The sequence below is a fragment of the Sorghum bicolor genome, chromosome 5, assembly GCF_000003195.3.
Source record: "Sorghum bicolor cultivar BTx623 chromosome 5, Sorghum_bicolor_NCBIv3, whole genome shotgun sequence".
NCBI classification, from domain to species: Eukaryota; Viridiplantae; Streptophyta; class Magnoliopsida; order Poales; family Poaceae; genus Sorghum; species Sorghum bicolor.
Genome location: NC_012874.2, coordinates 34,353,442 through 34,369,052, shown reverse-complemented (window position 1 = coordinate 34,369,052; position 15,611 = coordinate 34,353,442). Strand labels below are relative to the sequence as shown.

The following is a 15,611-nucleotide window of genomic DNA, read 5'->3' as shown; positions in this document are numbered from 1 at the left end:
AAGCTACATTCCTTACGCCTACCCGGAAAGTAACATCCTACCAGCGGAGGTCCTGATAATTAGTCAAGCCAGAGCCATATAGCTTGGAGCTGCACTGTAAGTCCCAGGGGGCCGCTCCCTGACTAAGTCCTTACGGAGAGCAGAGACGGGTACGCCCGGCAAACCGGACCACCAACAGTACCCGCTCCCCCTGTCCTCAGCCAAACCACGATGCTCGCAAGCACCGCAACATCTCCATCACCGAAGTGACCATTGTTCATCATTTAATCATTTATCATCATTGAAGAATTTATTAAGCAAGATCATTATTATTATTATATAGATTAGATGAGTAGAGCAACTAAGCATATCTACTGTTCACTATACTACCCATGTATAAACCTAGGTATACAAGGAATATAGTAGAAGACTAGTCATGTCCTTAGGGTTTGCAGTATTAAGACACATGCACTGGAAAGTAAATGTATTTAAAGTTCATAGGTACAATATGATCAAAGGGTGTCTGCACTTGCCTTTATTCCCAGTGTATAACTGCTCAGAATTCTTTAGCTTCTTTCCTTCTGCTTCGACTGTCGGTCCTCAGCTCCTGGTCTTCACTGTTGACGAACCACACTTCTTCTACGCGTAGCAACCAAGCAACACAAACAGACAAACAAACAATCACGACTAAGAACAAGCATCAATCAAAAGAAAAGCTTAGAAAGAGCGCACTAAACGACACGGCTTATTGCTACAATCGTGACACGCAAGAACGATTAAGAACGGAGCTATCGTTAAACAGACACGACTATCGAGGCTCGAAGTGTAACGGAAAAGGCGACTATACGCTGGTCGTATTTTAAGAAAACGGGTGAAGGATTATTCAAAATAATATCTGAAAATTGAGTTGACCAAATTATAAAGAATTATAAAGGTGAGGGTTAAATGTCAGTCATATTCTATTCATAATTAATTATATATCACTGAAGCCAATCAAGCATTTATAGTTTTGAAAAATAGAATATATGAAAGCAACTAATCGAGTGATCATGTTTAAACTAATCAAGTTATAATTAATAAGAAAACATTAAGGTTGATATTAATAACATGGGCATTTATTTATTTACAAAAGATCAAAATTATAAACATAATTTACTGTTAAATCAAAAAGACTCTAGACAAATATTACTAAATTATTTATGTGCTTCATGTTTAAATACACAAATTATAATCAAGAAGTATTTAAGTTCACATTTGATTATAAAGATACCGAAGTGTAATCCTAAATTATTTAAATAGTAATGCATTCAAAATATTAATCAGATTAATTATACTCATACACATGAGACAATAAATATAGCACTGCTAATATGTATATGAAATCGACATAGTCACAATGCAACGAGAACCGAATTACAACCCTAGATTGTTTCAAATTTAAAAGCTATCAATCAAATTATATTTAAATCAATAAATTCAGAAATAAGTTACATGATAAATATTTATACTACTGCGTAGAGCGCGGCGATATGAAACTAACGCGACAAGAACGGGCTCAAACGGAATTAAAACGCGGATTCTATGGCCAAAACTAGGTCAATGGCAAAACCGTGATTACGCAGAACTAATTTTTGTAATTTAAATAATTAAAACAGAATTTTAAATGTATTTTGGACTTAATATATAAATACCATCGGATCCAGGGTTTAGACTCCACACTCCAAGAATCAGGACCTATATCGAATTTCTTTTGAACTAAAGCAAACCGCGGGTTGATTACTGAAAAGTTCAGGGGCTTTTGTGCAAAGCGGCCAGGGCTGACCGCGTTTGGCCGGTTGATCGGCCACGCGGCGCGGCGGGATTGGCGGGTCCACGGCCCGCGCCTGTGGACCGGGGCGGGGGTGCGGGTCCACCGGTCCACGGTGGACCGGGGCCGGTGCGCGGTGGCGGAGGATGGCCGGCCGCGGCGGCGCGCCATGGCCGCGGCATCGGGGCTCGCCGTGGGGGCGCTACAGGGCACGGGAAGCGACGGCGAGGGCACGGGCATGTCGCGCGGGCCGAGGCGAGCGCGGTGTGCGTGCTGGCCGCGCGAGAGAGTGGCCGAGGAGGGCGGGCCGCGCGGTGGGGCGGCTCGACGGCGGCCGAAGAACTCCGGCGAGCCCGTGTACGCGAAAAGTAGAGAGAGAGAGCGCGGGGAGGGCACGGGCGTGGTCGTCACCTCGCTGCGGAGTTCGGGCGGTGGTTTTCGTTGCCGGAGACGGAGAGGAGACGAAGATCGACGACGGCGGCACCTCGGCTCCACGCCTATGGCGGCGGCAAGGACGCGGCTGGGGCTTAGGACGGCGTGGCAGCTTCCCTAGGGTTCCGAGGGGGGGGGCGCGGGGCTCTAGGCAAGGCCTTTATAGGCCGCGGCCATCCTCGGGAGGCGCGCGGGCTCAGATCGAACGGCGGCAGCGGCTCCCGCGCGATGCAGAGGGAGGTTGGGGACGCAGCTGACGTGCGGGCCCCACCTGCAAGCGACTCGGGGCGCAGCTGGCAAGCGGGGTCCGCCTGGCAGCGGCATGGGCGGGGGCGCGGGCCGCGCTGCTTGCTGGGCCGGCGCAGTTGGGCCGCGAGGCTGCAGGAGGCGTGCGCGTGGTGGGGGTGTTGGGCCGTGGGGAGAGGGAGGCGGCCCAAGAGAGAAAGCTCTTCTTCTTTTTTTTTAAAACAGAAATCCTAAATTCTTTTGTCAAACAATTTTCAAACTATATTTCAAAAGGAATTATCTTGGAATTTGTTTTCTTTCTTATTTTTGAAATCTAAATATATTTTAGCCTAAACAAATTTCTAAATTATTTTCCAACTTGATTCTTTTGAATTAGTTTTCAAATAGGACTTTTGGAGCTTTAATTTTCTGAAAACCAAAAGGACCTAAACGTGGCCTCGCTGGAAATTTTGTAATTCTTTTTTTTTACACAAGCCAAACAAAGCTAGGGCACAAAGCACACAATAACAAAACAAAACACCCTTCACTTAATTTTATAAGAGTTTTAAAATTCCACATTTTTCTCCTTTTATAATAACAACAATGAATAAAATCTTGGAATATTTTACAAAAAATTTTAAATCCTTAATTAATTTAGTGTTTTCTAATAACAATTCAAAATTAAAAATTTTGGAGTGTTATATGCATTCATGAGAAGTATGTTATTGAAGGGATTTTATCCACGTTATTATGAAGCTCTCTATTGTTGGCTATGTTCCAAATCGGTAGTCTGTTACTTTAATCTGATATCATGTCAATTGGAAACACCATATTAAATTGATGTTAATTCAACTTGTGGTTTAAATAGCTTGTCAAAACAAATTCACTTGCTGAGATATTTTATCTCACTCTTGCTTTACTCAATTCAGGTACTTAATGCTTGCTTGGAAGGGAAGGGAATTAGCTTCACGTCACACACTTCTTCATTTAGAGACCTTGTGTTTTAATAAATAATAACTTGGTTTGTTCATTGGTTTTGAAGGTCTTTATTTAAAGTGTGGATGTTAAACTTAATTCTTGTTGGAGTATCTCTTTTGCATTAGGCTGTTTATTAATCCTAGTTTGGTATTTCAGTTATTTATATATTTTATTCTTCCGCTTGCTATAAATACAAAGGAGATGCTGCCAAATTATTTGTTAATTGTGTGCAGCTGTTGTTTGTGTAGTTTAGTAGCATTCCGGTGTATTTGTGGTTTCCGGGGTGTTACAGTAATAAGGTTTGTTAGCCCCTTGCTTTGGGTACCCCGGTATACAGTACCCGACAACTATTGGATACCATGGTGACATATAACTATATAAGGAACAATTTTCACATCCACCTGAAGGTACCATACCATGTATGGATTTTCTATAACATACTAGCATCCTATCAAACAACACAATAACACTTCATTTTTTTTAGAAAACTATTATCTATTTGATTCTACATATTCTAACAGAAAGGGATTTCTTGCACTTACAAAGCTCAAAGGTATTATATTAGTGATGTCATGATGAGCGTCACCCTATGGGAGCAAAGGAGGCGTTCAACCATGCATATTCATCCCTCTAGGATGTGATCGAGCGTTCTTTTTCGGAGTGTTCTGAAGAAGAAATGACGTATTTCCTTAGACTTTTCTAGTCATCCAATAGACAAACAATAAAAAATTATAGTTGTTGTAATGCCTCTCCATAACTTCATTAGAGATAGTGCCATACATGATGCATGTTTTGGGAACTATACAACAAAGATGGTGCTCTGACCAGTGAAGATACGACAAACGTTGGAAGTGGCTCAACAGATGACTCAGATATGGGTGCTTTGTATGATCTATTTGTAGCCGTCTTGGTAGCATAAGTTTGTCTTTAATTAGCTTTTTTTATGATGTCTTTAATTAGCTTTGTATTTTGTCTTGTACACCAAGCTGAGACCGTGGTTACATAACCAATGTACATGTGTATTTGCTCCAAATATGAAGAATAATATCATTTTAATTAGAAAATTACATAACTAATAGCATAAAGGTAATTAAAAAAATTACTCCAGAATCCAATTCCAGTATATATCTATTCACCAACTAATCAAGATATCATCAACTTAAGGGATACCATCATCAGTTATAAGGATATTCAGGACATTATACACTCAGGATAGATAATCTTTCATGAAAAAAATCTAGATCTCCAAACACATAGGGTCTGTTTGGTTGCCCACAAAATCCCTTATTGAGGCCCATACAATATAGTTCGTCTCTGTTTGGTTATCTCATAAAACTATATGTAGACTATCTCTGTTCCTAAAGTAAACCTAATCTGCACCCCATTATTTAACCAACTCCTATGTATTTAGCTATGCACTCACTTGTGTATAACACCGTAAAACTTCATATTCAAACAAACTACGCACTAACTCCTACGTATCTAGCTATCTATCAACTTGCGCACGAAACCAATCAAATTCATAATATTGTAGAACTTTATATTTAAACAAATAATTTATCAACTAAAATCAATTGTATTTTCTAATTAATAAATAATAATATTTTCCTCTCGCAACCGATCAACGTCAAACTGCACAAACCATCTGCCGAAGATGGCGTGCTCAGCCCAGGACAAAAGTGGGGCCTTGTTTAGTTCAAAAAAAATTTGTAAAATTTTTTAGATTTCTCGTCACATCGAATCTTTAGACACATGCATGAAGTATTAAATATAGACAAAAATAAAAACTAATTGCACAGTTTGGTCGAAATTGACGAGACAAATTTTTTGAGCCTAGTTAGTCCATGATTGAACAATATTTATCAAATACAAACGAAAAAGTTACAGTGTCGATTTTGCAAAATATTTTACAACTAAACAAGGCCTCGGGCTCGTCAATTCGGGACTTCGCTTCCTTCGCATCGACTCCATCGCAAGCTATTGCTTCGCATTTAACACCCACTCCACTCGGCGTATGGCGCGCGGTACACCTACGCTTGTGCTGCAGCTGAGCCTCTGGACTCGGTAATCGTCGCCCCCGTGCTGTCCTCCCGCTACCAACCACAGTCCCTCGATCCATGGGTGCGGAGGAGGAGCGCGACGGCGAGGAGCAGCGCCGCCCCCTCCTCTCCTCCGCCCCGCCAGGTAGGTTCGCTGCCGCTGTCGTGAACGCCAACGGAGCGGAACCGTCTGCTCCCGATCCTGTCTCGTCAGGCCCGTCTCATCCTCTGACTCATCTGTGGGGGGCCTCGTTTCTGCAGCCGCGGCGGACCAGCACCAGCAGCAGTACCAGTTCCTGGGCCGGAGCAGCTCTTCGGTGCTGCGCGGCGGTGGCGGGGGCTGGGAAGGGCCCGAGGTGAGCGCCGACGAGGTCAGGTCCGCCGCCTCCTTCTCCTCCGCCGCCGGCTTCTACCCGCCTCCCTACGGCGACCACGCCTATGCTTACCCGCCGTCCATCCACAGCGCCTTGCTCTCCCCGTCCCCATCTCACGCCCCATCGTCTCCGCATCCAAATGGTAATTCGACCCCGGCGCTGCTCTGTTTCTCCCCACCGGCCGCCACATAGTCGTCCTTTTTTTCCTTCCGATTTTTCACCCAACTGAAGGAGTTGTTGAAACTGTTGGTGCTGGGCTGCAGCGGAAGCGTTGGCGATTGTTCCTCAAGGGCCATATCCCTACGGTGGCAGTTACCAACCTTCTGAGAGCGTCGGGAGGTGAGCTTTTTTTAGTCGAAAGAAATGCATGTTCGTCGTATGTTCTTTCTGCCTTTTGATTGCAACCTGTGCGCGGCTCAGAAGTGCCAAGCTATAATTGAGGATGCTTAACTTCAATTTCTCATTTTCCTTAAATGGCGCTATCACTCAACATATCAGTAATCCTGTTATCCTTCAAAGTTCAAACCAATTTGATGTAACTAGATTCTCCATGAGCTCTGCAAACAGGCCATTTTGTAAGAATGATGATAAATGAGACAACAATGTGTGCGCTAGTATTGGCTGCAGTAAAGACTTAAATAGATACATCCTCTAGAAGTAAAAATGGAGAGCACCAGAACAGTGCTGTTAATAATAGATGTAAAAATATTTGATTCTTACAATAGACCATAAATATGTTTTCCATGCGGACCTACAAGCTTGTGTAAAGATGGAAGATTCCTTGACAATCTGAAATTTCTATGAAAATCATTTTTTTCCATTCAGAACTGCTCAGAGGACTCAGGAACGGTCTCCGACTGCACCTCAGTACACCTGTAAATTCCGTAATGATTACAAAACATGAAATATTGGAAATACTAGTAGTTCAGATGTTCTAGTTGCACATCTCAACAACCAGCTAACACATTTATGTACAACTTGCACCAGGACTTATGACAAAAGCTAAAAGGTCAATTTGTTATATTTGAAAGGAATTTGAAAATAACTGACCTAAATTAACTGACATTAATTGAATTCTACAACCAGAGTTCGAGCAAATTCAAGTGTACAACAAGTAGTGACTGGAGTAGGAATAATCGGCCATGCAGTTGAAGGATGATGCGTTGATAAAAGAAGACTGAAGGCTCCAGGGAACTCATGTTATCAGTTGGCTGGATGGAGTACCTGAAGGCTAAAACTGTTAAATGGTGTCAGGAACAGGAGTTACCAGTTTTGCACTGAGCTTAAATAGATTTAATAACTATCATCGTTTCCCCCATTAGAAAACAAGTCCACTGTTGCTTACCGCGCATCTTTTCCCTTCCCTTGTGTCCTGTGATCCTGTCTTTTTGTTGTCACTACTGTTGTTCTATGCTGACAATGGAACGGTTGGATCTACTGATAGGGATGTACTGGATGAGGTGGAGATCCGACAGCTGCTCATTGACCATATTGGACATCGATGCTGTTGGGGAAGTCACCCTGCCCGCACATGGAAAATTACCTCCATTGAGGACTGCAATGTCTATGTTGGCACCTTGGAAACCTTCATCGAGGAAAGGCACATTATTACAAAAAAGGAACCCTATGAAAGTGGGAATATAGATGGAAGAGAAAAAGGTCCTTTGCTTGGATTATGGGAACTAGATTTGAGGTCTAAGTTTCCTGCACTTTTTGTACCAGAGGAAGAAGTGATTGTTAAGATTCCACATTCAGATATTATTGAAAAATGCTCAGGTACTATGTGTATTTTGCTTTCAGTGCCTTCTGACTTTTCTTTAACGAGAGAATTAGATTTGTGCCACTATGTTAATTACGGTAATGATATTTGACATTGTTTTTGTAATATTTGGATTCATGACACCACTGTGTAAAAACCTGTGTTTTTGTAATATTTGGATTCATGACACCACTGTGTAAAAACCTGTTATGTTTACACCACTATCATACCACTTGTAGTGCCAAGACTAACAAGTTTTGCACTAAAGTTGATACAGCAGTGGCAGAAACGAATGGCATGAGTCTCAATGTTACAAAAGAGCAATGGAAAATATCGACACCATAATTAACACAGTGGCAGAAATCTAATTTTTCCTTTAATAAATTAAATACATTCATGTAGTAACTTAATTTGCTTATGTAGGTTTATAGCCTTTTGATCTTGCATTTTGAATGCTTCTATGATGGAAATACCTTTCAGTTCATATCCTCGCATACAAAGTCATAATAACTAACATGGGTGCATTCGGCCGTAAACCTACTTACTATTGCTGCTATTGTGCTATCTTTTGCCACCAAGAGGTTGTAAGAACACACGCATGATACTAATCTTAAAATTGTTTTAAGTTAGAACACCTATCTAAGTGTCCCTTTTTTTCACATGGCACCTTAGCAAGTACCTTCTTCATAATTTTGTTGCTATGTATTTACACTTATTTTAATTCTAACATGGTAACTGTTGTCACTCTTTTCATATTTCTCTTTCCATTTAAAAAAAAGCTATTAGTTGTTGTTTAATTTTTTTGACAGATTGTGAGGGTCGTGGAGAGAAACCATGCCCTACATGCAATGCTGGTCAGGAGCACGGGGTTTATAAGGCAAATCAGATGACCCGGTGTGGTGCATGTCATGGTCGAGGTTTACTTGCTCACCAAGATGGATCTGATACAATGTTAGTTGTTCTACTTCCTTTGGTACAGATATGGTTTTGTAATGGGTCTATATTGATAGGAGGTGTTGTGTAGATTGTAGGCACAGAGGTAGAAGGACGAGGGAATGGAAGGCAACGGCGGCCTGTGGTCGCCTGTATTCAAGGGGAGGCTGGTGGCCTAGGGCAGATGCAGGGGGTGGCAGTGACGCTAGGAGAGGGTAGGCGTAGGGTAGCTAGGATGCATAGAGCTTGAGGAACAATCCTCTATTTCTTGCTTTATCCATATGTGCATATGTCTTATACTCCCATGACTTGTTCACTAAGAAAACTAGACGTAGAGTTCTTATAGGTTTGGACTCATCCTAAACAAGCTCTATCTTTCCTAATTTGAGTTTATTGTTTCTTATCTTATTCAAGCTCTAATTGGACATGGATTCCTCTTTGGGAGGAGGGGCTGACCATCTAGGAGTGGTCGCCGTCCTCCTCAAGAGCTCGGCCTACCACTGACGGGCCCATTTGGACCCATGACATCACTCCCCCTTGACTTCTATTGCGTCCATAATCCATCTAGAGGTGTCATCGAGAGGAAGGGGAGCCGCCATTTATCGCTTCTCCAAGCGCACTTGTAATCGCCCTACCACCATGGGCGAGGGATTGTTGTGGGTTGTGCTGTCGAGGAGGTGGTAGCAAAGTGACCCAATGTAGCCATGGGAGGTTGGAGTCGTCATATGTCATATCGTGGCGAACAATTGATGTCCCTAAGGCATTGATGATCTCACGAGCAACGCCCATCTTGACAAGTAGCATTGTTGTAGCTAGTGGGGGTTAGTTGATGGCTTACACTTCCTAGCCTAACTTATGAAAGATGTAGCCTGGCATCCTAAGCACAAGGTAGTTCTCTGCAAGAGAGGTAGCAGTGATGTTGATGAGCTTGCCAAAGAAGATGTCATCGTAGTTGTAGGTTGGTTACGAGATGGACAAGCAACATCTCATGGTATCTGGACCAAGGAAGATGTGGTCAATGGTGAGGAATTGTGTCCATTCTTGCGTTACCATGATGTTTGCTGGCAACGTACGAGGTAGCATTGTCGTTGTCGTTAGGGCATGGAGGTCAGCTGCTAGAAGGCGAAGTCGATCATGCATATCTACGACAAGAAAGAACTCTAAGAGTTTTGGTAGTAATGGTGAGCATGCCGAAAGGTAGAAGCTACCATCTAAGAAGATAACTCCGCTATCAATGGACCATGTTCGGGCGGTTGTGCTGTTGTGGTTGGTGTCAACGATGAAGCAAAGCTTCGATACTTCCTAGATTGCCATTCTAATGTATGTGAATACAGTTAGGCAGGATGAGACTATGCTAAAGGTGTTGTTGCATGGATGTTTGCCCACGTTGGCGAATCAGGTTTAGTTGCATGTCTTAGGACAGTTTGTGGCGTTGGCGTACCGTGGACTCATGTGAATGCTACGGTGCAGTCATCTTTCTTGAAGCTCATCTGAAGTGTGGCAAATTTTCGGCAAATTTTCACAGGATGAGATTGAGGAAGCCAACCCAGGTGTACCAAGGATGACGTATGTATCGACATTAAGAGCCACCAAGAAGGTGTGGATTTGTTGAGTGTCCCGTTGTCGATGTGGAGCGGTATATTGTTGTCTTGTTGTCGATGTGGATCGACACATTGAAGGAGGCTCCATGGTATGAGACATGGCTACCATTGTCGATGATGATCGATGTATTGATGCATCATTTGGCGAGTCCTGCAAACCTAGATGCGGGCGTCAATGATGTTATGTGTGGCGCTGATGACGATGAAGATGTGGGCTCCACTGCGAAGGATGGCGCCTACTAGGTACATGGTGCGCTAATTGCGTACACTTGGCTCCTGATTGTCAATGTCGGGTTGGGCTTGATGTCATTGAGGTCATAGTCATTCATGGCAATGTCGAATAGGTGTTTACACCTACACCCTATGGTGAACTGCTTGTTGCAGTTGAAGCACAAACGGACTTGATGTCATTTTGCCATCTCCTCCACTATGCGTTGCTTGAATCTACGGGGTGGTGAAGTCATCGGGGTTGTTGTAATTGTCGTCGGAGCTGGAAATGTTGGTGAGGTAGATAGCGTCGGCTTGGACGTAGATTGTGGGTTGTGGCCATTCTGGTGCCCTGATGATCACCGACTTGTCTAGTCAGCCAGAACCAACCATGTCGCTCATATGCTCTAGCAAGGGACATGGATGTCTTTGTCCTTAGGGTTCTGTAGCTCAACGTCCCTCTTCAGCAGTTCCATCAGTCCTGCTATGTAGATGTTGACTACAAGCTTGCTGAGTGGTCCTGCACGTGCCACGTATGCGAGGAAGCACTCATTGTAGACATCAAGGGGCATGTCTTGCACAACATTGCTAGCTTGACGAGGGGGTTGCGCTGCGTTGGGGGACCGAAGTGCTCGTTAACACCACAAGCGAAGTTGCCCCAGTCATAGAGCACCTTGTCGTGAGCTAGGCTCATGTACCACATCTTTTTGTTTTTGGAGATCCATTGTCCCCTAAAGAACTGCTCACAGCGGTTAAGCCACTGCAGCGAGTTACCCTTGCTGTCGTAGGTGGGGAAGGTTAGCTTGTGGCAGCGTGGCTGTAGCACCAGGAAGGCCGACCCAGATGACTCATTCGTTGGTGATGACATGGCGAATAGATTGTTTATCACCTCTTGGATTATATTTGGGAGTCTAGGGTCAAAGTCTTCCGTAACGCTCTTTGCCTAGGCCTCAAGATCCTTGGACCTTGGTGGCACGTTCACACTCCTTGGCCGTCAAAGCGGCAGTGTCTTTGGTGGACTTAGTGCCGCCTTGCACGATGGAGATGAGACGCGTGTCAGACATTGTCCCAGTGGCTTTAAAGCTCATTGAAGTGGTTGTTGGAGTCGATGATGAGTTTTCTCATGTAGTGCCTTAATGTTGGCGGCATTCAAAGTGGTGGTGTTGTCACCGTCCATGGATACCTGGTCTAAGGATACTAGATGTGATAGGTCTATATTGGTAGGTGGTAGGATGTGTAGATTGTTGGGTAAGGAGGTAGGAGGATGGAGGATAGGAATGTGATGGGCGGCCTGTGGTCCCGTACACAAGGGGAGGCGAGTGACCTAGGGCTCATGAAGCGGAGCAGGTCAGAGGGCAGGCGCAGGGGAGCTAGGATGCCAGCGAGCTTGAGTAATAATAATCCTCTATTTCTTGCTTGATCCATATGATTACATGTCCCATATATTTATACTCGCTATGACTTGTTCCCTAAGCAAAACTAGTGGTAGAATCCTTATAGATTTGGACTCCCCCCTTTTTTTCTAAACAAGCCCTATCTTTTATAATTTAAGTTTATTCTTTTGTATCTTGTTCAAAGTTGGCTTCTTTGGTTCCCCACTGGGCCCACCACTACCAGGCCTGTTTGGACCCATGACAAGTTTGTAGTTCACCTCAATCCTTTAATATAGATTCCTTGATGAAGCCCATTTAGTGTCCGCATGTATCGTAAATACAGTGTTTGTCCTTTTGTTTTATTTAAGCTTATAGAAGATTGAGTTTATCTGTAATTTATACAAGGGTGCTAATTTATCTGTATTTGGTCATCTATATCGAGTATAAATACAAAAAATAACCTGATATTGTATTAGATGTTTGTACGATGAACTAAATTTTGTTATTATGCTTATTTTATCTCAGCATAGTACATAGACCCATATTACTTGTCACATATGTTCATTATGCTTCTATATACTTTTTTGTCACAGATGCGGAATGTGCAATGGTAAAGGAATGTTACCTTGTATAGCATGTGGATCACGTGGCTTGGTGACATGCAACACATGTACTGGATATGGTTCCCTCCTTGCACAAAGCATGGCTCATGTTCAATGGTAATCTTGAGCCCATTTTTCTAAGTCTTTATATCGGTTTCTGTTTCTAAGTTGAGGAAATTGTTGAACAGAAAAAAGCCAAAACATCTGATGTGAAAATTGATGTTTAGTTTGATAATTTAAAAAATCATTCTTATTGTTTAATAATCATGTAAACTTCTGGGGTAAGTGAGCAGTTAGGAAGTAGCAGATATTGTCAGCTGATGCTTTCTTTGTAAATATATGTTTAGTGTTACATCATAAAATATAATTTATTGAGAGTTAGAGACTCATTGGTGTTGAAGACTTGAGGCAACAAAATCGTTAGTCTTCCCATGCTCTATAACATGTCAAGTCAAATACCAACAGATATTAACTGCAGAAAGATGCATGTGCACAATCTGGGAGGTTCAGTTAGAGAATTCCCAGTTGTCAGTTGTCACTCAGGTCGTTATCACTTAGCATGGATTATCCTTTTGTATATTTATTTTATTTGGTTTCAAGAAACTACTTCACATTGCTGTTACAGTAATCGCCTGATATATTGATCCAACTTGAACTATTCTGTTTCCAGGAAGACGCTGTCAGCTAGAAAAGTTAGCGCAGCTAGAGGGGCTGCTTCGGTCCCTGAAGAAGTTTTTCACAGAGCCAAAGGGGTGCAGCTATGCAACATACAGGCATATCAGTGTACTCCTGCATTTTTTGCTGATTCATACCCACTCAACCAGTTTTCCTCAGAAGTCATTGCTAGCCGGCTGCCAGTTCCACCATCTGCAAGGGTTATTTCCGAGAGACACATCATTTCAGTTGTGCCTGTAACCCGTGTCACAATGGCCCATCGGAAGAAATCATTTAGCTTCTATGTTGTCGGCTACAGCAGGGATGTTTTCATAAGGGACTATCCTTCAAAGTTTTGCTGGGGCCTCTGTTGCTGCTTCGAGTGGCTGGGGAAATAGTTATTTCCTGGCACGAATAATGAATGTTTCATGGTAGAGAAGGTGGTGTGAAAGAGTTAAAATAAGCATTACAAATTATTGTATTTTCTATTATAGAAGATATCTCTGCGTATAATATTGGAATCTGCATATTAGATTTCCTGGGTACAAGTACATCACAGTATATATTGTTCGGTGAAAAATAAAAATGGTGACATTTGTCCATTGCAGATGTGAGTGTTTTGAAATGGTTTGTGATCAGTCTAGACATGTACAGTGTGGTGTATCATTTTCTTCACTATTAGCCCTGGATACGTTTGCTTAATTGATATTGTCGTTGAACATGTGCTTGTGTTGCTGGAAACAGTGCTGTTGTGATGATCAGGTATGCGTGAATGCAGCATATAGATTCGTCAATGAGTGGAGTACTAGTCTGGGTGTTTGATGGAATTTTTTACACTATAGAAATGTGTCAATATCCGCCATTGACAGTCAACGTGGCGAGCTCGTTGTGGGTCAAATTAGGCCATGACTCGGCCCAATCTTAACAATGTATTCGAAAATGTTTCAATCTTTGACCAAATTTGTCTGAGAATTGTTCCAAAATGGATTCATCAGTTTTCATCGTCAAAAAAGAAGAATCATAGTGGATGAATTTATAGTATACTAAAATGTCACCGCTGAAAACTGACTAAAATTGGAACATTTTAGGCCTTGTTCGTTTCTATCGGATCGACCTGTTTCCGGGCCTATTCCAGGTGAATTACTGCAGCCCATTTTCAATCCAAATGAGAACTAGGGAACTAAAATGTGCATTCATTTTGGTCTGGCCTCGAACAAAAGCTGGCCTAAAACAAAAACTGGCTTCTCTTTTTCTAGTCTCCATGACCCGGAATGAAACCAGACCTTCTACCATTCGGATTGGTTCCTAGCCCAAGTGGAGGAATGAGTGAAGGAAGTGCATCCACTTGATCCTGGTTCGGAACTGTTTAAGGGCAGAAATGGTTCCTGTGGAGCCGAACAAGGCCTTAGTATACCAGCTTATTAACAAGCTAAAATTTCACCGCCAAAAACTGATTAAAATTAGAACAATTTAGTGTAATAGCTCATGAACAAGCACGTCATCTAAGCCCACATTTGTAGGCACAAGGAAAAGGAGCCTCACTGTGTGGAGGTGATCGGAGCCCAATCTCAGTGGACGAGGAGCGGAGGAGGTCGGAGGTCGTCGATCGGTGATGACGACGGTGGCTGGGATTCAGTTTTTATGTCAATCGGTGATGAAGATGGTGGCCGGGATTGGTTTGATTCACTACGGCTGAGCTGCGTGCTTGTCTCCTTTGCCATTGTTACCTATGCGGCCATGCCTAGCCGTCCATATTGTTGGCCTCTACGAGCATCTGTCTTTTAAAATTCAATCCCTAAATTATCATTTCGAGAGTCATTTGTATAAAAACCCTGAAAGAGCATCTAGGCCCCTAGTGATTTCGGTGATTAATGACAATGTTGATTACTATGACTAATGTGTGTTTTGCAGAGGCAAAGTCATAGGTAAGGTCATGGTAATAGGTTCTCGATGGATAGGGACGTACATGCCTACTTAATAGTGGAAATCATTTCGATTTTCAAAGGATGGATGGACATCGTCAAGACTAGACTAGGTCTAAGTGTCATATGGTGAAGAAGGGCACTTAGAGTAGTTTAGGACTTTGTTTTCCTTTGACCGTACTATTAAGAGGGGCTTTGATCTAGTAGCTTGACTTAGGCAAGGCTTTAGGTTTAGGTGTGGTGCACACTTGGTAAACCTAGCACTAGGCAGCTCAGAGTAGTCCTTAGATCGAGAGGAACCAACTTCGTTTTGGAGCGATCACATTTCGACGAAGTTAGGGTGCCCAAGGGGGCACCGGACGCTGCACCGGACGCTGAGGGGTAGCGTCCGGTGAGGTCCTTAGCCGTTGGGAGTTTTCGGTGCCTAGGGTTAGGCACCGGACGCTGGCACCGGACTCACCGGGCAGCGTCCGGTCTCACACCCAGGGAGGTTGTAAACTTCCCTCGAGCACCGGACGCACCGGGTAGCGTCCGGTCCCATACTCAGGGAGTTTGTAAAACTCCCCGGAGCACCGGACGGTGCCACCAGGCGCTAAGAGGTAGCGTCAAGTGACCTGTCAGACGCATGTACAGTTAGCCGCTGTGTGTCACCGGACGCTCGGTGCAGAGCGTTCGGTGCAACATTAACAGCGTCCGGTGACCCCGTTTTCAGTGGAAAACGGTTGG

The 15,611-nt window shown here is 43.3% G+C and overlaps 1 protein-coding gene across 1 annotated transcript; it reads left to right on the top strand.

Annotated features, from left to right (window-relative positions):
- On the top strand, window positions 5,397–13,684 carry LOC8155505 (protein SSUH2 homolog). Its single transcript, XM_002489101.2, has 7 exons — window positions 5,397–5,605; window positions 5,722–5,976; window positions 6,098–6,173; window positions 7,279–7,610; window positions 8,403–8,544; window positions 12,301–12,426; window positions 12,980–13,684. The coding sequence occupies exons 1-7, from the start codon at window positions 5,539–5,541 to the stop codon at window positions 13,359–13,361; spliced, it is 1,380 nt and encodes a 459-aa protein (XP_002489146.1). The 5' UTR covers window positions 5,397–5,538; the 3' UTR covers window positions 13,362–13,684.